The sequence below is a fragment of the Diospyros lotus genome, chromosome 6, assembly GCF_014633365.1.
Source record: "Diospyros lotus cultivar Yz01 chromosome 6, ASM1463336v1, whole genome shotgun sequence".
NCBI classification, from domain to species: Eukaryota; Viridiplantae; Streptophyta; class Magnoliopsida; order Ericales; family Ebenaceae; genus Diospyros; species Diospyros lotus.
The window spans coordinates 32582134-32607919 of NC_068343.1; the positions used below are offsets into that span (position 1 = coordinate 32582134).

The 25786-nt window shown below is 36.9% G+C and overlaps 1 protein-coding gene across 1 annotated transcript in view; it reads right to left on the reverse strand.

The window, feature by feature from the left end:
* Positions 1–25108, reverse strand: part of LOC127803803 (uncharacterized protein At1g10890-like) — a 39552-nt gene extending 14444 nt beyond the window's left edge. The window contains exons 1-2 of the mRNA XM_052340325.1: positions 24870–25108; positions 24075–24293 (exon numbers count right to left, since the gene is read on the reverse strand). Coding sequence (XP_052196285.1) covers positions 24075–24293; positions 24870–25012 — 362 coding nt within the window. The 5' untranslated portion in view covers positions 25013–25108. The remainder of the gene's footprint in view (positions 1–24074; positions 24294–24869) is intronic.
* Positions 25109–25786: the final 678 nt, after the last annotated feature.

The window sequence follows — 25786 nt, forward strand, 5'->3', positions numbered from 1 at the left end:
CTTACTTCAAATCCCTTAGGCTGATCCATTAGGATATCCTCTTCTAACTCACCATGAAAGAATGCGGTGGTCACATCCATTTCCTCTAGATTTAAGTCCAAATGGACAGTCATTGCAAACAAGATTCTAATAGAGGTATGTCTCACTATTGGTGAGGAAACCTCATTAAAATCCACCTCAGCCATTTGGGTGAATCCTCTTGCTACTAACCTAGCCTTATACCTAGGTTTTTTCTCCTTACTTGCCCCCTATTTAATCTTATAGAGCAATTTATAGCCTACTATCCTTTTACCTAAGGGTCCATCAACCAAAACCCAAGTTTTATTCTTATTTAGGGAATCCATTTCCGATCTCATTGCATCCAACAATAGCTTGGAATCTTTTGATCTCATAGCCTCTTCATATGAATGAGGTTCATCACCAACTGTCTCTTCTGCACTTAACAGTGCATATGAGACTAAATCAAAGTATCCATACTTAATAGGAGGTCTAACCTCCCTCCTTTGCCTATCCCTTGCCACATTGTACCTACCTACACTAGGGGAACTATCTGAGCCTAAATGTCCAGCACTGCCAAAAGGCTGGAACCTCTCAGAACTAGAGGGATCATCACTGCTACTTTGTGGAAAACTCTCTAGGTAGGAGAATAAGGATCAGCATCATGCTGGTCCATTTGCATTGGATAATCAGCACTGTCAGTGTGCTGATCTGCTGCCAAGTCCATGGGATTTTGCATGGCAGCATCCTAGACTTGCAGTTCCATCTCAACAGCCTTCCCTTTTGCTATCCTATCATTTTGAATACCTACCTTATCATCCTTTAAGAAGGAATCCTCACTGAAAGTCACATCCCTACTTCTTGCAATAAGGACATTTCGAGCAATTTTTCCATCTACTTTCTATTGCAACTCCTTAACTCTGCCTGGAGATGTTATCCACTGCCGGTCCCAAGCCCGGATAAATGATGAGGGTTGTGTTAGGTAGCCGACAGCCAACGTAAAACTTAGTCGGATCCAAAACATGAACTCTAGACGAATTATGAAAAATCGTTTGGGCGTGAACGTAACCCTTCATAGCGACGCGCTACACTACCCCCGTGTAGTGACAAGTGAGATAGGGTCGCTGCATCGGCGCCCAGATGTAGTGATACATGAGCAAGAGTTCCCGCATTTGCTTGGACGGATGTGGGTAAAGAAGCTAGTCCAAAATCAAAATCAAAATCAAAACCAAAATCAAAACCAAAACCAAAACCAAAATCAAAATCAAAACCAAAAGCAAAATCAAAAACAAAATCAAATTCAAAGTCAAGGCCAAAAACAAAATCAAATCCAAAGTCAAGGCCAAAAACAAAATCATAGATTAAAGATTGGGTCATGAAACATAGGAACATTAACAGGCAAAGCTATGGAAGTGGTGGATGTGATGATTAGGAGAAAAATTAATATTATGTGCCTTCAAGAGACGAGATGAGTAGGGAAAAAAGCAAAAACTTTATCAGAAGCTGGATATAAAATATGGTACACAGGAACTGATCGAGCGAAAAATGGAGTAGGGATTATTATGGATAAAAGCTTAATAGATGAGGTAGTGGATGTCAAGAGAATAGGGGATAGGATTATTATGGTGAAGATTAGTCTAGGAAGAATGACTATGAATATCTTTAGTATATATGCACCACAAGCGGGGTTAGGTGATGAGATAAAAGTAAAATTCTGGGAGGACCTAGAGGGACTCATACAAATGATACCAAGAGGAGAGAAAGTGATTATAGGAGGTGACTTAAATGGGCACGTGGGTAGAGACGGAAACGGATATAGAGAGATACATGGAGAGTATGGATTCGGGAAAATTAATAATGAGGGTAAATCTATCCTAGATTTTGCTATGGCATATGGGCTCATTATAACCAATACTAGGTTCAAAAAACGGGACAAACACTTAATCACATATAAAAATATCACCTCAAGCACCCAAATAGATTACTTCCTCATGAGACAAGAGGATCGGTTATGTTGTAGGGATTGTAAGGTGATACCAGGGGAGTGCTTGACTACTCAACATAGACTTTTGGTACTTGACGTCCAAGTAAGAAATTGGAAGAGAAAAAATCACATAAAACAAAATCCAAGAATTAGGTGGTGGGATTTAAAATGGGAGAAACAATTAATCTTCAAAGAAAAATTAAGGGGTAGAAGGGAATGGAATGGAGAAAGACAGACAAACCAAATGTGGAAAGAAATGGCTAATGCTCTGAGAAGCACGGCAAAGGTAGTCCTTGGAGAGACAAATGGTAGAGCCCCTAACCTTAAGGAATCTTAGTGGTGGAATGAAGAGGTACAATTGAAAATTAAAAATAAAAAAACTTGCTATAAGGCGGTATATCAATGCAACAATGAAGAAAATCAAAAAAATTATAAAGAAGCAAAAAATGCAGCAAAAAAAGCTATTAATGAAGTAAGGTCAAAAGCATATGAGAATCTATATAAACGACTTGATACAAAAGATGGAGAAATGGATATATATAAATTAGCTAAAGCAAGAGAAAGAAAAACACGGGATTTAAATCAAGTGAAATGCATAAAAGATGACAATCAAAATGTTTTAGTAAATGAGGGAGCGATTAAGGAGAGATGGAATGAGTATTTCACAAAATTATTCAATGATGGTGGTGACACAAGAGTTAGGTTGGGACATCTTAGTAACTCCAAAGGGAATGTGAGCTACACATTCTATCGACGCATAAGTTCAAATGAAATAAGGCAAGCATTAAAAAAGATAAAAAATCATAAGGCAGTAGGACCAGATAATATACCAATAGAAGCATGGAAATGCATGGGAGAAGAGGGCATCTCCTGGCTAACGCAACTATTTAACGCCATCCTTAAATCAAAAAAGATGCCAGATGAGTGGAGGAAAAGTACTTTGGTTCCTATATACAAGAACAAATGAGATGTTCAAAACTGTGAAAATTATAGAGGAATTAAGTTAATGAGTCATACCATGAAACTCTGGGAGAGAATAATAGAGCTGAGGGTCAGAAAGGAAACAAAGATGTCAGAAAATCAGTTTGGTTTCATGCCTGGTAGGTCAACAATGGAAGCTATATATTTACTGAGGCGTCTAATGGAAAGGTATCGAGATCATCAAAAGGACCTACATATGGTGTTTATAAATCTAGAAAAGGCCTATGATAGGATCCCTAGAGAAGTATTATGGAGGGTTTTAGAGAAGAAATTAATCAAAATAGCCTATATACAAGCCCTTAAGGACATGTATCATGGTGTAGAGACAAGGGTCAAAACATGCAGAGGGGATACTGAACCATTTACAACTACAATAGGACTGCATCAAGGTTCTGCACTAAGTCCATACTTATTTGTCCTAATAATGGATGAACTCACTAAAGATATCCAGACAGATGTGCCATAGTGTATGCTATTTGCAGACGACATAGTGTTGGTGGATGAAACAAAGGGAGTGAACATTAAGCTTGAGTTGTGGAGAAACAATTTAGAATCTAAGGGATTTAAATTAAGTAAAAAGAAAACAGAATATATGGAATGCAAATTTAGTAAAAATGCAAGAGTGGATGATGTTATAATAAAATTAGAAGACCAAATCTTACAAAGAAAAGACTATTTTCGATATTTGGGATCAGTGATTCAAAAAGATGGAGAAATCCACGAGGATGTCGCACATAGAATTAAGGCAGGTTGGCTAAAATGGAGAAATGCATCAGGGGTGTTATGTGATGGTAAAATCCCATTAAAATTGAAAGGAAAATTTTATAGGACAGCTATAAGACCAGTCTTGCTGTATGGCTCAGAATGTTGGGCAGTCAAATACCAGCATGAGCAAAAGACGAGTGTAGCGGAGATGAGGATGTTAAGATGGATGTGCGGACATACAAGAAAGGATAAAATTAGAAATGAAGTGATTCGTAATAAGGTAGGAGTAGTGTCAATCGAGGAGAAGATGAGAAAGACTAGACTAAGATGGTTTGGTCATGTGAGAAGGAGACTAAGAGACGCTCCTGTGAGGAGAGTTGATGAAATGGAACAATTAGTCACAAAAAGAGGTAGAGGTAGACCCAAGAAGATTTTGGGAGAGACATTAAAATTTGATATGAAATATATGGATCTAAATGAGGATATGACAAAAGACAGAAATACATGGAAGTCTAAAATTCATGTAGCCGACCCCACATAGTGGGATAAAAGCTGGATATGTTGTTGTTGTTGTTGTTGTTGTTTTTTCTATTGCAACTCCTTAGAGTTTAATGCTCCGAAAACATCTTCTAGGGATAATTTTTCCCTGCCATGTTTTAATATATCAACAAAGGTTTCATATGTTCTTAGCAAAGAATGCAATAATACAAGAGCTTTATCTTCCTCATCATAGTTAATATCTATGTTTTCTAAATCAAGACATAGTTTATTAAATTTATCTATGTGATTATTCAGTTTCTGCCCTTCTTGCATTTTAAATGTGAAAAACTTTGTCTTTAGATATAACCTATTTGACAAGGTTTTTGTCATATAAAGACTCTAATTTAGACCATAAAGGCTCAGCCGTTTCCATGCTTGAAACTTCTATAAGAACTTTATCTCTTAAACTTAGAATTAGAGTATTATAGGCCCTCTTGTTGATTTCTTTCCTACACTCACTGAAATCCTTTTTTTGTTCTTCAGTGACATCCTCAGGCAGTTTCTGTTCTACCTCTAGAGTTTCTTCTAATCCTAAGTTTCCCAACAGCGCCCTCATTTTAATTTTCCATAGACCGAAATCATTTGAGCCATCAAATTTCTCTATGTCATACCTAGCGGAAGAGGGTGCGAAAGCCATAACAGGGATTAAAACTAAAGATTTCTAGGATTCTTGGCAATTCTTGAAAGGGTTCTTAGCTCTGATACCAATCTGTTATGATTAAGAGTTCTTAGAAACCAATTCAAGACTTAGGTTTGCCAATCTCTCTTCACTCCTCACCCGAAAATCAAACTTAACAACAGAATGTAGATAATAGGAAATGAAAACAGCAAAGAAACGAAAGAAACACAGCAATCAAACCAGACAAGAGGTGCAGAATTATCCTGGTTCGGACTACAAATCACAATCCTACATCCAGCCTTCCCTCGAGAGACAAATCCACTAGAAACCGCTTGAAACAAGATAAAAGAACTTTTTTTCTCCCTCACACAAGTTCACTGCTCACACAAGAGAATACAAGGACAAATTTTCTCTCTAAGCCTCTCTCTCGGCAATATCACTTGTATATAGAGAAAACACTAGAATGATTTGTTATGACTGACTGCAAGCCTCTCGCCTCCTATTTATAAACTATAGGGGTGGAAATTACAAGGCTAACTACTTAGCCTTTACAAAAGACTAATATATCCCTCATAATAGAATAACTAAGTTAACTAATCTAACTTAGAATAAAACAGTCGGAAAAAACATCTTCACTCTAACACATTCTTTTCTTCAACTTTTAGAAATAATCCTCCATGCAAAAACCCAACAAAAGTCAAGGTCAAAACCAAAATCATAAATTAAGGATTGGGTCATGGAATATAAGAACATTAACAGGCAAATCTATGGAAGTGGCAGATGTGATGATTAGGAGAAAGATTAATATTATGTGCCTTCAAGAGACGAGATGGGTAAGGAAAAAAGCGAAAACTTTATCAGAAACTGGATATAAAATATAGTACACAGGAACTGATCGAGCGAAAAATGAAGTAGGGATTATTATGAGTAAAATCTTAGTAGATGAGGTAGTGGATATAAAGAGAATAGGAGATAGGATTATTATGGCGAAGGTTGGTCTAGGAAGAATGACTATATTCTCTTTAGTACATATGCACCACAAGCGAGCTTAGGTGAGGAGATAAAAGCAAAATTCTGAGAGAACCTAAAGAGACTCATATAAATGATACCAAGATGAGAGAGAGTGATTATAGGAGGTGACTTAAATGGTCACGTGGGTAGAGACAGAAATAGCTATAGAGAGGTACATGGAGAGAATGGATTCGGGGAAATTACTAATGAGAGTAAGTCTATTCTAAATTTTATTATGGCATATAGGCTCATCATAACCAATACTAGATTCAAAAAACGGGACAAACACTTAATCACATATAAAAATATCACATCAAGCACCCAAATAGATTACTTCCTCATGAGATAAGAGCATAGTTGTGAAAGGCGCAAGGCGCAGCAAGGTACAAAGGGTCCTGGAGCCTAAGGCGCATGAGGTGAGGTGTACCTTTTAGAAAAAAACTCAAAATCTTGTAAAATCATAAAAAACTATCAAATTATCAATAACAACACATGCATATCATTAATGATTCATTATCTTCAAATTCTAAACTAACATCATCAAAGTTGATTCATTCATCATGCAAATTCTAAACTAAAAACATCATCAAAGTTCAAACTTAAAGTCTCAAAGTCAAACAAGTACCAGTCATCAAGCAAAGTTCTAAACAAACATATAAACACTACAAATCCACAATCAAGAAAATGTTTTCATTTTGAAAAATGTTATTTTTCTAAGTATGGAAAATTAGCGCATTATAAGGAGACATATAAGAAAATGTTTTCATTTTGAAAAACTATCTCCCGATATTTTGATAGCTAATATTCATTGTTGTTAAAATGATTTTTAATAAATTTTCAAGAAATAGTATGTATGTATTTTGAGGGTGGTAAAATTACTAAATCCCGAGTTTGTACTAAAATCAAACTTCTATTTTCTTATTATTATGGATTTTAATTTTTTAAATATTTTTATTGAATCCAAATGGGGGATACTTTCTTATTTATATTTATGTATTAAAGTAAATGTCCACATTTTCTTTTATTTAAGTTTTAAGTAAATGTAAATATGTTGTAATGTATATTTTTTGGAACCAAGAAGAAGGGAGAAATTGGGTTGCCCAAGTTTTAATTAAAATCTAAGTTTCATGATGCGCCCCTCTCGCCTCGGTGCCTCACCGTGCAACGTGAGGGTCTTGCTGAAATCGCCTCACTTCTACCCAAGCGAGGCACCAAACTGGCGTCTTACGCTTAGGCGCGCCTTTTAACAACTATGAACAAGAGGATCGGTTATGTTGTAGAGATTGTAAGATGATACCTAGGGAGTGTTTAACTACTCAACATAGATTTTTGGTACTTGACGTCTAAGTAAGAAATTGAAAGAAAAAAAATCACATAAAACAAAATCAAAGAATTAGGTGGTGGGATTTAAAAGGGGAGAAACAACTAATCTTCAAAGAAAAATTAAAGGGTAGAAGGGAATGGAATGGAGAAAGACAAGCAAACCAAATGTGGAGGGAAATAGCTACTGCCCTGAAAAGAACGGCAAAAGTAATCCTTGGAGAGACAAATGGTAGAGTCCCAAACCTTAAGGAGTCTTGATGGTGGAATGAAGAGGTACAATTGAAAATTAGAAATAAGAAAACTTGCTATGAGGCTGTATATCAGTGCAACAATGAAGAAAACCTAAAAAATTATAAAGAAGCAAAAAAGGCAGCAAAAAGAGTTGTTAGTGAAGCAGGGTCAAAAGCATATGAGAATCTATATAAACGACTTGATACAAAAGATGGAGAAATAGATATATATAAATTAGCTAAAGCAAGAGAAAGAAAAACAAGGGATCTAAACCAAGTGAAATGCATAAAAGATGAAAACCAAAATGTATTAATGAATAAAGGAGCGATTAAGGAGGGATGGAAGGAGTATTTCACAAAATTATTCAATGATGGTGAGGACGCAAGAGTTAGGTTGGGACATCTTAGCAACTCCGAAAGGAACGTGAGCTATACATTTTATCGACGCATAAGTTCAAATGAAATAAGGTAGGCATTAAAAAAGATGAAAAATCATAAGGTGGTGGGACCGGATAATATACCAATAGAAGCATGGGAATGCATGGGAGAAGAGGGCATCTCTTGGCTAACAAAATTATTTAACGCGATCCTTAAATCAAAAAAGATGCCAAATGAGTGAAAGAAGAGTACTTTGGTTCCTATATACAAGAACAAAGGAAATGTTCAAAACTATAAAAATTATAGAGGAATTAAGTTAATGAGTCATACCATGAAACTTTGGGAGAGAGTAATAGAACAGAGGCTCAAAAAAGAAACAGATGTCTCGGAAAATCAATTTGGTTTCATGCCTGGTAGGTCAACAATAGAAACTATATACCTACTAAGGCGCCTAATGAAAAGGTATCGGGATCAGCAGAAGAACCTGCATACGGTGTTTATAGATCTAGAAAAGGCCTATGATAGGATCCCTAGAGAAGTATTATGGAGGGTTTTAGAGAAGAAATGAGTCTGAATAGCCTATATACAAGTCCTTAAGAACATGTATCACGATGCAGAGTCAAGGGTCAGAACATACAGAGGGGATACTAAACCATTTAAAATTACAATAGGACTGCACCAAGGTTCTGCACTAAGTCCATACTTATTTGCTTTAGTAATGGATGAACTCACTAAACACATTCAGAAAGAGGTGCCATGGTTTATGCTATTTGTCGATAACATAGTGTTGGTGGATGAAATAAAAGAGGAAGTGAACACTAAACTTGAGTTGTGGAAAAACAATTTAGAATCTAAGGAATTTAAATTAAGTAGAAAGAAAACAGAATATATGGAACATAAATTTAGTAAGAATGCAAGAGTAGAGGATGTTATAATAAAATTGGAAGACTAAATCTTACAAAGAAAAGACCATTTTCAATATTTGGGATCAGTGATTCAAAAAGATGGAAAAATTCACGAGGATGTAACGCATAGAATTAAGGCAGGTTGGCTAAAATGGAGAAATACATCGGGGGTGCTATGTGATGGTAAAATCCCATTAAAACTAAAAGGAAAATTCTATAGGACAGCTATAAAACCAATCTTATTATATGGCTCAGAATATTGTGCAGTCAAATACCAGCATGAGCAAAAGACACTTAGCGAAGATAAGGATGCTAAGATGGATGTGCAGCCATACAAGAAAAAATAAAATTATAAATGAGGTTATTCGTAATAAGGTAGGAGTAGTGCCAATCGAGAAGAAGATGAGAAAGACTAGACTAAGATGGTTTAGTCATGTGAAAAGGAGACTAATAGACGCTCTTGTAAGGAGAGTTGATGAAATGGAATAATTAGTTAAAAAAAGAGATAGAAACAGACCCAATAAGACTTTAGGAGAGACATTAAAATTTAATATGAAGTGTATAGACTTAAATGAAAATATGACAAAAGACAGAAATACATGAAAATTTAGAATTCATGTAGCCGACCCCACATAGTGGGATAAAGGCTAGATATATTGTTATTATTTATTAGATGGAATAGCCAAACTCTATAAATATACTTAGAAGGTAGAGGTTGTAATCAGTTTTTATTCAATAAATTCCAACAAACCAGTTCAGTTTTTTCCAACAAACAATTTCAATTCTTGTGCTTAGTTAACAGTCCATCTTTAGTCGTTGAACTTTGTTCTCTCAAGGGTACTTGAAACTTATTGTTTCAATGATTTCTTTGTGTGTTTTCTCTACACATGCTGCGTCACCATGAGTCTAAGAAGCTAGGATAGACCTCTCTCAAAATGAAAAACCCGAAAAAGTCCACGCACTTCATCCATGGCAGGGATAGTTGAACTACTCAAAATCTGGATCCAAATCACCTCCATACCGAACCCAAGACCAATTAGGGTAAGAACCATATAGAGTCTATCCCTCTATTTGCTCTGCACAGAAATATCACCTGTGATGGGAAGCATGATGTTAAAATCAGTAACAGCAGACTAGATCTTCCTTATAGATGTTGTCATGACCCTAGGAGCAAGAAAGGGGCATTATTGTAATAGGGTATAATAGTTTGTGTCAAGAAGACTGAAAAACAGATTTTATTAATCTCAATGAAATGCCAAGACATATATACACATGCGCCTATCTTGAATAGGCAAGATCCTAAGGCTAATTAGGAAGGATTCTTAATTAATAGTTGCCTAATCTAGCTTAGGAAATATCTACAGAAAGGAAATAAATCACACAACTATTGATACAATCAAATCAATCTAGAATATAAAGAATATATGATACAAACACTTTTAGGAAACCAATCATTAATTTGGAAATCTCCATATTAGGAAAGCATAGAATTTCCGACCTTCTAACAGTTTGTTAGGGATATTTGGCAATTTGTTAGGAGCACATAGGTGCTGTTAGAAATTAGTTAGGCAGCTAACTATGCCTATAAAAAGGCCAATTGTAAGAGGAGAGGATTGTGCTTGAATTGATTGAATGAATATTCTCATTCCTCTAGAATTCTCTCCCAATCTCCCTCACATTTCTCTCTTGTTCTCCCCCCTTTCTCTCAGTATCCCTCCCCCAATTTTATATGTACCTTCACCCATTTCTGTCTAAATTCCCCTCTAAACATTCTGTTCTCAATTCTACTTAATCGGATCCTTCCAATTGCCAATCCAACCCTGTTATGAACCCTAGGTTCATGATAGTTACCATGCCAAAATCACCCAATAGTAAAAAGGGTGCTAATGATAGTATATAATCGCACTATGTCATAGTACAAGTGCTAAGCATGAGACCATATATCAGCCATAGTCTCATAGACATGGAAACGAGGGACTGATTCTGCATCAATAGACTGCTGCCATAATAGAGTAACTAGCTGTGCATCTACTCTATCCCATATGACGCTATCAGCTTTATATTAGAAAGATGTTTAGTAAGATGATCACTCAATCCATGTCCTCTAAACCACATCTTTACGGATGCAGACCATGACAATTAGTTTTTACCTCCTAATTTCTCTGTAGTAATCACTGGACTGGTGTTCCAGAAAAAGACGGAACAGTGACTATAGAACTGAGCAAGCAGTCTCAAAGCTTGACATCATCTCTAGAATGAAGAAAATCATGAAACAAAAATCTGCACAATTGCAAACAACCTCCAATCGAATGCAATCTAAAAACCCAAAAAACGAACAGCAATCAAGTCCACTCTAAGCCTCAATCCAATTGCAAGCCTCCAATCCAGCAGCAACCTCCAATTGCAAGCCTCAATTCAATTGCGAATGCAATCACAAACCCTAAAAATGCAGTCTCCAACCAAAAACTTAGCTCGCAAGTTGTAGATTTGATCAAAACAGGTCAAATTGCAAACCATGAAGAAATCGAGAAAGAAAAGGATGGAGGGAAATCAAAAAAGTTCAACTATTGAGTTAGTTGTATGAGGACATAGCCAAAGGACTCAAATTCGAAATACAAGTATCTATCAGCACTAGGTACAAGCATATATCAGCACTACACTAATTATGTATGTCACAACTAAAGGGTAGTTAGAAGGGTATTATTGTAATAAGGTTGTAGTAGTTAGTAGGAGGTATTTTGTGAGTTGTTAGGAGCACATGGGTGCTATTTTTCAGATTTCATTTACTGATGAATAGCCTATAAATAGGCCCTAATATGTAGAGGAAGGCATGTTGATGAATGAAGTGGATTCTTATCTCCCTAATTCTCTCTCTCTCTCTCTCTCTCTCTCTCTCCTTTAATTATATCATCCAGTTTCTCTCCCTAATTCCAATCACAACCCTAGGTAACCCTAGGAATGTGACAAATGGTATCAAAGCTGGTCCTTCCTCGATTGTGATTTTGGTAAATACGTATCAACTTGGTTTGAAATTGAGAAGCGAAACAGAGCCAGTTGATTCTAGGCTGTGCTTGGCAATTACGAGCATTTGTTCCATCAGAGTTTGAAGGACTTGAAGGCAAATCAAAACTAAGCAGAGCCAAGCTAACCTCGACCATAATTCCGACAGTGATTATCAGAAGGGCAAACTGAAGCGGAGCGATCAACTTCAGGAGGTGATTAGAGTTGATCAATTACAGAAGGTGAAGGTTCAGTTAGAGCAAATTGAATTCAGGCGAATTTAGTCCAGTGATTCCGATGGAGGATTGGCTTTCGGCTTGAGAAACCCGAGAAGTATTGTTCGATCAAGGAAGGCATGCATGTGGCCTAGGTGATGAAGGTGACCATGGTTGTGGAGAAGGAGAAGCGGTTGGGGATAATCGTTGAATCTGTAGTGATCGCAAGCAAGGCCAGAGGGTGTTTATCCATTGTGATTATCGGCTCTGTTCGTGAGTAGATAGCGAGAAGGAAGGCGAGTGTTGGAAGCAGATCCCTGAGCATTTGATCATAACTAATTGTGGACATAGGCGATTATCGAAGGCAAATTTGGAGCTGATCCAGGTTCGGAAATAGTAGGCGGGGCAAATTTTGTAATCCGATCCGACTTGAATTTTGGAGGCGACATTCCTCGGAGCGGAATCTAATGCACCTAATCTTGATCCTAACTGCAATCTGGAAGTGGGGATAAACTCAAGGATTGCATATCAAATCGGATCAGTTCCTTTGAAGCAAAGTTGCGCAATTTTGAGGAAAAACAGAGATAAAGAGTTATCGTGATTACAGAACTTTTGGTCGGTGATTGGGTAAGAAGGGACGCATGCCTGGAGCAAATTGAAGTACAGCCGATCGGTAGGTGGTTGTCGCAATTTTGAAGGTGAAATAGACCAGTGATTTCAATTGTATGTTCCAAGTTTAATCGTTGCATGTGTAGTGGGTTTTTGCAAACTCAGGCTGCGGGATTTAGATTCAAGGAAGACGAATCAAATCTTGGTGCATTCTGAGTCGCTAGATTAGGCGATTATTGGAGGCGGTGTCCGGGTAACTCTCGACTGATAATTCAGGCTCAAAATTGGATGGAGAATACTATTGGATTTTTTGCATGGAGGATTATTTCTAGAAGTTGAAGAAAAGAACATGTTTTTTCCGACTATTTTATTCTAAGTTACATTAGTTGACTTAGTTATTCTATTGTGAGGGATATATTAGTCTTTTGCATAGGCTAAGTAGTTAACCTTGTAATTACCGCCCCTATAGTTTATAAATAGGAGGCGAGAAGCTTGCAGTCGGTCATAACAAATCATTCTAGTATTTTCTCTGTATGCAAGTGATATTGCCAAGAGAGAGAGAGGCTTAGAGGGAAAGTTTGTCCTTGTATTCTCTTGTGTGAGCAGTAAACTTGTGTGAGAGAGAGAAGGAAGATTCTTGTATCTTGTTTCAAGCGGTTTCTAATGGATTTGTCTCTCGAGAGAAGGTTGGATGCAGGATTGCTCTTTGCAGTCCAAACCAAGATAATTTTGCGCCACTTGTTTGGTTTGATTGCTTTTTTACTTTCATTTCTTTGCTGTTTTCATTTCCTGTTATCTATATTCTGTTGTTAGTTTGATTTCCGAGTGAGGAGTGAAAAGAGATTGGCAAACTTAAGTATTGAATCGGTTTCTAAGAGCTCCTAATCATAACAGGTTGGTATCAGAGCCAATAACCCTTTCAAGAATTGCCAAGAACCCTAGAAATCTTTAGTTTTAATTCCTGTTATGGCTTTCGCACCCTCTTCCGCTAGATATGACATAGAGAAATTTGATGGCTCAAATGATTTCGGTCTATGAAAAATTAAGATGAGGGCACTGTTGGGAAACTTGGGATTAGACGAAGCCTTAGAGGCAGAAAAGAAACTGCCCGAGAATGTCACTGAAGAACAGAAAAAGGATTTCAGTGAGCGTAGGAAAGAAATCAACAAGAGAGCCTATAATACTCTAATTCTAAGTTTAGGAGATAAAGTACTTAGGGAAGTTTCAAGGATGGAAATGCCTGAGGCTTTATGGTGGAAATTAGAGAGTCTTTATATGACAAAAACCTTGTCAAATAGGTTATATCTAAAGGCAAAGTTTTTCACATTTAAAATGAAAGAAAGGCAGAAACTAAATAATCACATAGATGAGTTTAATAAGCTATGTCTTGATTTAGAAAACATAGATATTAACTATGATGAGGAAGATAAAGCCCTTGTATTATTGCATTCTTTGCCAAGAACATATGAAACCTTTGTTAATATATTAAAACATGGTAGGGAAAAATTATCCCTAGAAGATGTTTTCAGAGCATTAAACTCTAAGGAGTTGCAACAGAAAGTAGAAGGAAAAACTGCTAGAGATGTCCTTACTGCAAGAAGTAGGACTGAAAAGAGAGAGTTTAAATCGGGGAAGTCAAGATCCAAGTCTAAGAATGGCAAGAAACAGTTTAAGTGTTATCATTGTCATAAAGAGGGTCATATTAAGAAATTCTCCCCTAAAAGAAAGAAAGACTTTAAGGAAAAATCAAATTCTGAAATTTCATCCTCCCTATGTGAGTATGACTATGATAGTGCAGATGCATTGGTTGCATCTTACCTAGAAGAGAAGGATTTGTGGGTTTTAGACTCAGGTTGTTCCTTTCACATGACATCCCATAAAGACTGGTTCTTAAACTATCAAGATATAGGTGGCGGAAAGGTAATGTTAGGGGATAACCATAAGTGTATTATAAAAGGGATAGGAGACATAAAATTAAGAATGCATGATGGATTGGTAAAGTTGTTAAAATCTGCTAGGTATGTTCCAGATCTAAAAAGGAACCTAATATCCCTAGGAGAATTGGATAAAAGTGGTCATTCCTACAAAGGGCATGGTGGAGTTTTAAGGGTATCAAAGGGATCTCTTATCTGCATGAAAGTTGCCCTTCACAATGGAATATATGTGCTGGAAGCAACCACTTTAAGTGGTGAGGCAGCTATAGGTGAAAATAAAACCTATGATCAAACAAAATTGTGGCATTATAGGATGGCTCACATCAGTGAGCAAGGACTTAGAGAACTGTCCAAACAAGGTATCCTAGGAGCTGAAAATTTAACAGATTTGGATCAATGTGAAACATGTATTTTTGGCAAGTCTTCTAAAGTAAAATTCCCTAAGAAAGCAAATCATATATCTAAAGCCCCTTTAGAATATATTCACTTTGATTAGTGGGGCCCTAGTCAATCTTTAACTCATGGAGGGGCAAGGTATTTTTTGTCAATCATAGATGACTTCTCTAGGATGGTTTGGGTATATATAATCAAAAGATAGAACTTTTGAAGCTTTTAAATCCTGGAAAACCTTAATAGAGAATCAAAAAGGTATGAAAATCAAGATTATTAGAACAAATAATGGTCTTGGGTATTGTAACAAATAATTTGCCCAAATGTGTAAAGAAAGTGGCATCCTTAGGCATCTAACAGTTCCCGGAAACCCCAAGCAAAATGGCCTAGCTGAGAGAATGAATACTCTTTTAGAAAGGGTAAGATGCATGTTAATCCATGCTAGGTTGTCCAAATCATTTTGGGGAGAAGCTGTTACAACAACTGCTTATGTAATAAATAGGTCTCCTTTAGCTGCAATAGGGTTTAAAACACCCTATGAAATGTGGCATGGTCATAAGCCAAGCTTAGCGCATCTAAGGGTATTTGGCTGCATTGCTTATACACATGTTAAGCAAGGGAAATTGGAGCCTAGAGCCAAGAGGTGTATGTTCATAGGTTATCCTAATGGGGTACAGGGATATAAGTTATGGGCCCTAGAAGAAGGATTGCCAAGGACTTTGGTTAGTAGGGATGTAACTTTCAGTGAAGATACTTTCTTAAAGGATGATGAGGTAGGTATTCAAAAGGATAGGATAGTAAAAGGAAAGGCTGATGAGATGGAACAGCAAGTCCAGGATGCGGCCATGCAAAATCCCATGGACTTGGCAGCAGATCAGCACACTGACAGTGCTGATTATCCTATGCAAATGGACCAGCATGATGTTGATCCTGATTCTCTTACCTTAGAGAGCTTTCCGCAAAGTAGCAGTGATGATCCCTCTAGTTCTGGGAGGTTCCAGCCCTCTGGCAGTGCTGGACCTTCAGGTTCAGATAGTTCCCCTAGTGTAGGTAGGTACAATGTGGCAAGGGATTGGCAAAGGAGGGAGGTTAGACCTCCCATTAGGCATGGTTACTCTGATTTAGTCTCATATGCACTGTTAAGTGCAGAAGAGACAGCTGGTGATGAACCCCATTCGTATGAAGAGGCTGTGAGATCAAAAGATTCCAAGTTATGGTTGGATGCAATGAGATCGGAAATGGATTCTCTAAATAAGAATAAAACTTGGTTTTGGTTTATAGACCCTTAGGTAAAAGGGTAGTAGGCTGTAAGTGGCTCTATAAGATTAAAGAGTGGGCAGGTAAGGAGCAAAAACCTAGGTATAAGGCTAGGTTAGTAGCAAGAGGATTCACCCAAGTGGTTGGGGTGGATTTTAATAAGGTTTTCTCACCGGTAGTGAGACATATCTCTATTAGAATCTTGCTTGCAATGACTACCCATTTGGACTTAAATCTAGAGCAAATGGATGTGACCACCGCATTCCTTCATGGTGAGTTAGAAGAGGACATCCTAATGGATCAGCCAAGGAATTTGAAGTAAGGGGTAAGAAAAAGCAAGTATGCTTGTTAAAGAAGTCCTTATATGGACTTGAGCAATCCCCTAGACAATGGTATCGAAAATTTGATACATTTATGATCAACCAAGGTTTCAAGAGAAGTGCCTTTGATTGTTGTGTCTATCTTAAGCATATTTCATCTAAAATTTCTATCTACCTCCTTTTATATGTGGTTGATATGCTGATTGCTAGTCAATCAGTTGTGAAAATTCATATGTTAAAGCTGAAATTAAATTTAGCCTTTGAGATGAAGGAGTTAGGAGAAGCTAGAAAGATTTTAGGGATTGAAATAGAAAGAAATAGACAAAAGAGGTTAATCAAGTTATCTCAAAAAGCATACCTAGAGAAATTGATTAAGAGATTTCAAATGCATGATGCAAAGGAGGTAAAAGTTCCTTTTGCACAACATTTTAAGCTATCCCACAACCAATCACCTAGTGATAAAGAGAGCATAAGAGAAATGAGCAAGATACCTTACTCTAGTGCTATAGGTAGTCTCATGCATTGAATGATGTGTACCAACCCGGACTTAGCCCATGCTATGAGTGTTGCTAGCAGGTTTATGGCTAATCCGAGTAAGGATCATTAGGCTGCAGTAAAATGGATATTTAGGTACCTCAAAGGATCAATAAACATGACTTTAGTTTATGGTGAAGCTTGTGTCGAAGATGAGCCTAATATACTAGGATTCATTGATGCTGACTATGTAGCAGACCTAGATAGAAGGAGGTCATCTACCGGTTATGTATTCAAGCTATGGAATGCTACCATAAGCTGGAAAACAAATTTGCAATCGATAGTAACTCTCTCAACCACTGAGGTTGAGTACATAGCGGTCACAGAAGCTATGAAAGAGAGCTTATGGTTGAGAGGTTTAGTAAGTGAACTCCTAGGTAGAAAGGTTAAGGCAATCTTAAATTGTGATAGCCAAAGTGCTATTCATTTGGCTAAGAATCAAGCACATCATGAAAGAATTAAACACATTGATATTAGGTATCACTTTATCAGAAAAATCCTTGATAGGAAGGAAATAGATTTGATAAAGGTAGCAGGGAAGATAATGTTGCAGACATGTTTACTAAAGCAGTTCCAATGTCAAAATTACATCATTGTTTGAGGCTCTTACACATTTTTATTTGTGAATGATTAGTTGTTTTGTAGGTCCAAAAAGAGATTAAATTGATGGAGTCGGATTCTAGAAGATAATCATGCAAAAATGGTGGAGATTTGTTGGGTTTTTTGCATGGAGGATTATTTCTAGAAATTGAAGAAAAGAACCTATTAGAGTGAAGATGTTTTTTTCGACTGTTTTATTCTAAGTTACATTAGTTAACTTAGTTATTCTATTATGAGGGATATATTAGTCTTTTGTATAGGCTAAGTAGTTAGCCTTGTAATTACCGCCCCTATAGTTTATAAATAGGAGGCGAGAAGCTTGCAGTCGGTCATAACAAATCATTCTAGTATTTTCTCTGTATGCGAATGATATTGCCGAGAGAGAGAGAAAGGCTCAGAGGGAAAGTTTGTCCTTGTATTCTCTTGTGTGAGCAGTAAACTTGTGTGAGAGAGAGAGAAGGAAGGTTCTTGTATCTTGTTTCAAGCGGTTTCTAATGGATTTGTCTCTCAAGGGAAGGCTGGATGTAGGATTGCTCTTTGCAATCCGAACCAAGATAATTCTGCGCCTCTTGTTTGGTTTGATTGTTTTTTTTACTTTCATTTCTTTGCTGTTTTCATTTCCTATTATCTATATTCTATTGTTAGTTTGATTTCCGGGTGAGGAGTGAAAAGAGATTGGCAAACTTAAGTATTGAATTGGTTTCTAAGAGCTCCTAATCATAACAAGTACAAGAAGCGATTGCAGCAAGTAACTCGAGAGGTGTTATTCAAGTCGATTCCTCAAAGGACTGCAACGGAGCACCTCCGTGACTTCTGACCTCTCTTGTCCCCATTGTGCAAGGTTCCTAATTGAAGGCGAGGGCTAGGTCTATCACGAAGCAATTCATTTCGATCGGAAATTAGAGGCAGGTAGGTGGCTAGTGTGGTGAGTTTTGGAAGCAAGCAAGGGCAAGCTATTCAGGCGATCCAAGGAGAGGACTCGGATCAAAGGCGTTGAGATTCAAATCTGGGTGCGCTGCTATGGCTACCACTTCAGTGAGTGAATGAGAATGGGGTGATCCTTAAATCACTTTGATTTCGGCAAATTTGCTGCATGTGGTTGATGCAAGAAGGCAGGTGCAGTCAAAAGCGGAAATTCAGATCTAACCTTTTGTGAATCTAAGGTTGCTGAATTTGAGTACCAGAATAAGTTTTCGAAGTGGTCCTTGGAAGCTAATCAAGAGGCTGTTGTAGTGGTGAATTTTTAAGGAATTAAACTAAGGAGATGGCCGAAGGACTATGTGCTACAATTGCTGCAACAAGAAAAGGAATCAAGGACCTTAGTAGACAGCTGGATGATTTTTTGATCCAGTTTTCATACAAATTCCAGGTTAGTATTCTAGTTGAATGTTTTTCAAAAGAATATTCTACCTAAGTCAGATTAGAGATGAGAATTGCAACGAAAAGCATATGCTACAGCCTAAAGGTTATATTAAAAGAAGCCGACAGATTGGAGGAATTCCTAAGGCTGATGTGTCCTTGAGATTAGGAATGGAGGATGCAAAGGAGGAAAACTGGGGACAAAGTGTTAAGGAAACTCACTCCACACTCCCGGGCTTGCGAATGGACATTCCCGTATTTGAAAAAGATAGGCCTAAATGGTGGATCAGATAGTGTCAACGAGTGATCTACCAATACCGAGTAGCTAAAAGGGAGAAGGTAAAAATAGTTGCAGCTAATCTGAGTGGAATTCCATACGTTTGGTTCTAGAATTGGAGCTGGGGAATGGTGGAATTGAGCTAGCCGCAGTTTGTAATTGATTTGTGTAACCGATTTGGAGAGAGGACCAAAACCTATACTATCAATGGAGCTTCTAAGGTTGTTAATCTAGAGATGCAAGAAGCTGATGAGGAAGAAAAGGAAGTGGAAGAAGGGATTAAAGCATTGGGGGATGGCAATCCAACGGTTAGTAACATCTCAAGCACCCCCACTAGTACTGAGAATCCAGATGCTAAAACCCTCAATATGACACCGTTGGAGGAGGTAACTGTTGAGGATGAAGCCAAGATGTTTGCTAGCAATCCAGGAGCCAAAGATCTTGGAATGGAAACGACCACAACAGCCTTAGATTGTGGAGATCTTAAATTTATTTATCTTGAAAGAATAGGAATGGAATGAGTGGTTGAATTACCTACTATGGATCAGGTAACTCCAACTGAGAAATCAATCAATTGGGAAGAAACTTGTGCCTTAATCGAAGTGGATAACCCGGAGGGCAGTTCAAGATTGGTTAGAGGTTAAGGAATGATGCTTGCATGAAATTGATTACACTAAAACCTTCCAGCAATATGTTTCTGATCTAGAGCAATGATGGATGCAGAAGGATAAAGCGAAACAAGATGAAAGGAAGAAAAGGAAGGGATTCTTTGTTGAAGGGACCGAGACCCTTGTTGTTTTGCTTATTCATGTTTCCATTGGTGTGGCAGCAAGACATAATGTTGTTGCTCCTGAGGAGAAAGAAAAGAGAAAGCAAAAGAAAAGGGAAAAACAAGATACGAAGAAGAAAAAGCGAAGAAGACACCAATGGGTGAAGACAGGCATTGGATGAAGAAACAACGGTTTGGCTGTAATAAGTTTCTTGGGGACAATAAACCTTTCAAGGGGAGGGGAATGTCACAACTCAAGGGTAGTTAGAAGGGTATTATTGTAATAAGGTTGTAATAGTTAGTAGGAGATATTTTGTGAGTTGTTAGGAGCACATGAGTACTATTTTTCAGATTTCATTTACTGATAAATAGCTTATAAATAGGCCTTAATATGTAGAGAAAGGCATGTTGATGAATGAAGTGGATTCTTATCTCCTTAATTCTCTCTCCCTCTCGTTTCCTCTCTAATCTCTCCCTCTCTCTCTCTTTTTAATTTCTCTCTCCCCCCTTTAATTCTATCATCCAGTTTCTCTCCCTAATTCCAATCACAACCCTAGGGAACCCTAGGAATGTGACAATGTACAACTCTTATAAGCAACTATTATTATCACATTCCATCCAAATAGTTTGAATTACTTCTTACACTCCATATTTTTCAAAAGTAACAAAAATATCCTTAGACAAAAAATAAAACAAATTTTATTACACCCCAAAAATAAAAATAATATTTTATTACACCCAAAAAATAAAAATAACACCTTATTAACACCCAAAAAATAAAAATAACACCTTATTAACACCCAAAAAATAAAAATAATATTCTGTTATGTTTTAGACTAAGGATATTTTTTTCATAAATTTATTTTTGCATTCCATTCCATCCAAGTTCTAGCATACCAAACATAACAATGGAATAGAATGCTCATTCTATTACTAACCATAAAAAACATGACAATTGAGCTAATCATTTCATTCCATTGCTATTCCTATTCCCTCTACTTCCATTCCAAAGAACTAAACGGTCCTAAGGAAGTCTTAAGAGTGTGAATGTTTAGTTTGGAAACAATAGTTGGGACTACCTTCACATATTTTTCAATATCAAACACTTTTTTAGATAACAAAATCTTGGCTATGCAAATGTGTACTTTTTCCTTCAGGTCAATGGGTTCACAACCCAACCCACTCCTCCATCCCCCCAGGGTTGTGACACCCACAGCAGGCTTAAATTGAAGAAAAAATTTGAGATATTCCAATAGTAAACCTATTCCAATGCTAAAACTTACATGGCATATCTAGATTATTTTCTCAAAAAATATGTTATCAAATTATAAGAAAGCCTCAATATCTTATGAATAGTTTTTTTTTTTTTTTTTTTTTTTTTGGGGGGGGGGGGGGGGGGGGAAGGATGTGGAACCAGCACTTTTGGCATTGCATTCATTCTAATATCAATTCGACTAAATATATATGTGTAGATGGTGGGTACGGATCTGATGCAGAAAACTATCTAGCAGTGAATCAACATATCTCATAGCAGCTTGAATGTTCAAGTTGATAGCAACCAAGAAAAGACAAGCACGACCAAAAGCCCCAAGAAAGGAGGGATGAGGAAGAGCCTACTTTACATTTTCCTATAGTCTTTCTTTCTAGTTGTAAAAGAAAAATAGTGTGACTAATGTAGAAAATATATGCATAATCCCCAAGGCCAAAGCCTTCCAGGTTAATAAATCTAACAACCAAAAAATATGCAATAAAGGGGTTAAAGGATAACAAGCATGCTATATGAAACTTCCAACTACAAACACTTGTCCCTTAAACCACAAATTTGGTTTTCATAACATGTATAATTTGATTGGAATAGGAGGATTGGAATAGTTAACTTATGGAAAATTGGTGAAACCCATGTTATTATTTTATATGAAGCCAGTTTATTTGGTATACAGTTTCCCCAAAAGGTTGGAATCAACCACATTTTTTTCTTTAAGTAAATTACCCCAAAAAAATACTGAACATTTACCGTGTTTTCAAATTTAAAACAACTTTTTAATTGTTTCAATAGCCACATTTAACTATTCAAAAACATTGCAATTATATACCACCTTCAATTTTCAGTATATTTTTCGGCTACGAGATGACATGGATTTGAGATATGAAAAACATGGCTGGTCAACTCTTCCACATCATGTTATCTACTTAGAGAGAGAGAGAGACATGTGGAGATACAAGACCCTTGTTGATGCCCCTAATATGGTGCGGCAGCAGACCCAAATGAATTTCAAGAGGCTTTCACTCACAGATATCAAGATTGACATCCAAAGGGTTCCAAAGAAAAGGACTTTAACCAAAGCCATGGATGCTGTTGACATCGAGAACAAATTGGTCAACAGTTCTTGGGGCAGGTAGCTTATCGTGCACAAAAAGGAGCTTCTCTCGATGATTCTGGTAAGTTCAAGATTCTATTCTGGAAAAATTAAGAGAGCTAGAGTTGTCAGGCAACTTGGAAAGCTTAAGAAGCAGAGCATGGTGTAGTATCTTCTTGTAAAAGATTAAAAAACACGAGCTTTTGAGGTATTCGGCAAGTTCTGTTGGTGGCTCTAAGTTAGAGCCAAAGCCTATGGGTTTTGTGTGTTTGTGTGTGAGGGGGGGGAGGGTGGTTGTGAGGCCAAAACCCATGGGGTCCCTCCCTCTCCCTCCTTTTTTGGTGGCTTTTGAAATTGTATAATACATGTGGCGGACACATTATCTTTTATTTTCCACATAAGCACTCTATGTCATTACATAGTGACGGAAATAGATGGAAGATAACACTAGTTTAAAATTGAAAAGAGCTTTACAAAGTTAGATGTGGCTATTGGAAAAGTAAAAAGTAATTCTAAATTCGAAAACATGATAAAAATCATTTTTTTTTGTGGTAATTTACCCTTGCTATTTTCTTCCACAAAATTTATCAGGTCAGCAATCTCTACATACATGCAAATCACAAGCAAATAAAACTTAGCACGTATATCAGCCACATGTAACAAACCATTTTATCTCTCAAAAATTGTCAAGGCCAAAAATCTCTGTGAACAGGCACACCTAGGCACAAGGCGCAGCTTTGTTCCCCGCATCACCACTAGGGTGCAGCTCCATGCTTGAGGTGTTGTCTAGGTGAGCGAGGCGCACACCTCATGCAAGGTGCAAGGCACATGAGACGCATGCCTTGCAAATATAAGTGTATTAAAACCCTCTTTCTCTTATCCGTCTGTCAGCTTGTGTTATTTCTTGTTGATTTCATTGCACATTCTTTTACATCGTTGAGAGGCAAACCTAGCGGTGTAAGCTAGAGGTTTGTTGAATCTCCCACTCACCAAGATCCTTTAGCAATGATGTTCACTCATTGGAGCACTAGTCTCACATCTGCGTTTTCCTTCATTTTTCTATCTATCTTCTAATTTCTTTTGCAATTTAGAAGAAAATAATTATTCTCTATAATTGTTTTTCATTGTATGTTCTATTATAATTTTTTTTCTTTCTTCTAATTACTTTTTCAATTTAGGAGAACCTAATTGCAAAGAAACAAATGTTTTCACTGTGAGCTCTACTGATTTTTTCTCTCTTCTAATTTCTAATTTAAAAAAAGCTATTTTTTTTTTTTTTGTAACTGTTTTTGCTTGGTGCTCTACTGTAATTTTTTTCTTTCTTCTAATTGCAAAAGAAATTAAAAGAAACTAATTGTTTTTCTATAATTGTTTTTTGTAATGTGTTCTGCTATAATTTTTTCTTTCCTCTAATCTCTTTTGCAATTAGAAGAAACTAATTGAAAAACAAACTAATTGTTTTTCTACAATAATATTAGTAATTATTATAGGGTTGATTATTTGTCATTTATGATTTTATAAGTTTGTATCTATCTCCGTATAGGTACATATTGAAAAGATTAGTGTATAAGTATTTTATAAGAATTTTGCATAAATGTATACTTCATGTGCATGAAGCTCATGCTTCACCTTGTGCCTTGCGCCTTGCGCCTAGGCCCCAAGCACTACTTTGCAACTCGATGTGTGTTGAGCCTTTGACAACTATGAATAAAACTAAGCATATGCTAACAACATTTTAGATATATGGATTGCAGCATGCATGAGAAACAAGTTGACATACCTTTTCTTTTCTTCTTCTTCTTTCCTTAACCTTTCAATCACATTTTTGCGGTCACTTGACAAAATACTTGGACTTCGTGACTTGGGTAGAGCAGACAACGAAGAACTCCTACTTCTTTGCCTTCTATGACGCCTAGGAGTTGGTGATCGACTTTTACGGGATCTCAAAGCTGGTGAACGGCTTCTACGGCGGCGTGGGGTACTAGACGGGCTTCTTCTTCTGTGAATTCAAGCAAAAAACATAGAGGATATCATCCAATCTTAAATGTAATAACACTTGAAAGCAAGCAGAAAGCATTCCCTTTCTACTTAAATTTTTAAAAGAGGAACCAAAAATTTCTATTGAAAGACGAACAGATACCGGGCATGCACAATAAGTTGAAAGACGATCTAAAGGAAATCCCAGTAAGTTGTTCGCCAATTAACCGACCATGGTCTCCCAGTAAGTTATAGACCCATTACACTCGATGGTCTCAAAATTTGAAGAACAACGCCTCTGCGACCCTAAATTTTTTCCAATAACCAAACGAACTGCTTTAATCAAAACAGAAGGATAGAGAGAGCATATCCAGTACGCGTCAAAAGAAAAGGAAGATGTTTATGGAATCGAATTTTCTAGGGTTTAATACACGTTGACGCATTTGCAAAATACACAAATGCTGCATCAGTAACAGACTCCAATTGGATTAGTAGTGATTTTGCATTCTTTTTCAAACTGGAAAGCAGTGACTATTCTAAATTAAATGAAACGATCACATGTAAGAGTAGAGAAGATGAAGCATTTGAGAAGGCAGACCTGGTGGCCTGAGCGTGAGAATTGGAATAGGGAGAGCGGCTTCGGTCTCTTCGACTGCGCCTGCTGCCCCGGCTGTGCCTCGCCGGAGATGGAGGAGAGTATCTCCGCCGGTACGACGGCGACCTTGATACGCTGCGTGCCATCTCTTCTCACCGCCCTCTGACGATCCTGCAAAGGGCCTAGGATGTGATTTTGGCCTCTTTTTTCTTTTTCCGGACGATTTTCGCTCTTTTTCTCTTTTCCCAATTAGCGCCAATTCCTGATTATCTACGGTGGTGACGAGACACTTAAATCTAAATTCTATAATGTATTTAAATAAATTTTAATTTTAGGTTAAAGATAAAAAATTTCATCTCTTTATAAAAGAAAACACGTTTTCAAATGAGAAATACTTTTTTAATATTATGAAACAATTTAAAAATGTTTTTGACATTGTAAAAATAATTTAGAAAATTTTTTGATGTTTTGAAAACAAAAATGTTCTGAAAACACCGAATGACACCCCTAAAAGGTTTTTGTGCATCATAGCTTTTAAAAAATATTAGAATTTTTAAATAAATTAACAAAATAATAAATGTTTCAAATTATTTAACAAAATATTATAAATCTTATACTTACACAATTCACACTAAAATGTGGAACCGATGCAATGATTTTTATCGTGAAAACTCACTATTTGAGTGGAACTTTATGCCCATGGAAGTGAATTCTACTATTTGTGTAAAAGGGTACATTGCAAATATTGCAAATTAGCCTTGCACAATACTTTTTGAGCTTCTAAAACTCACACTCATAAGGTGATAGCCACGAATCACGTGTACTCATATTATTGAAAACACTCATATTGCAAGAGGGTTCATGGCATGTCAAAACCTAGTAAAATTTTTCACTTTGCATCAAATTAAACCACATACTTT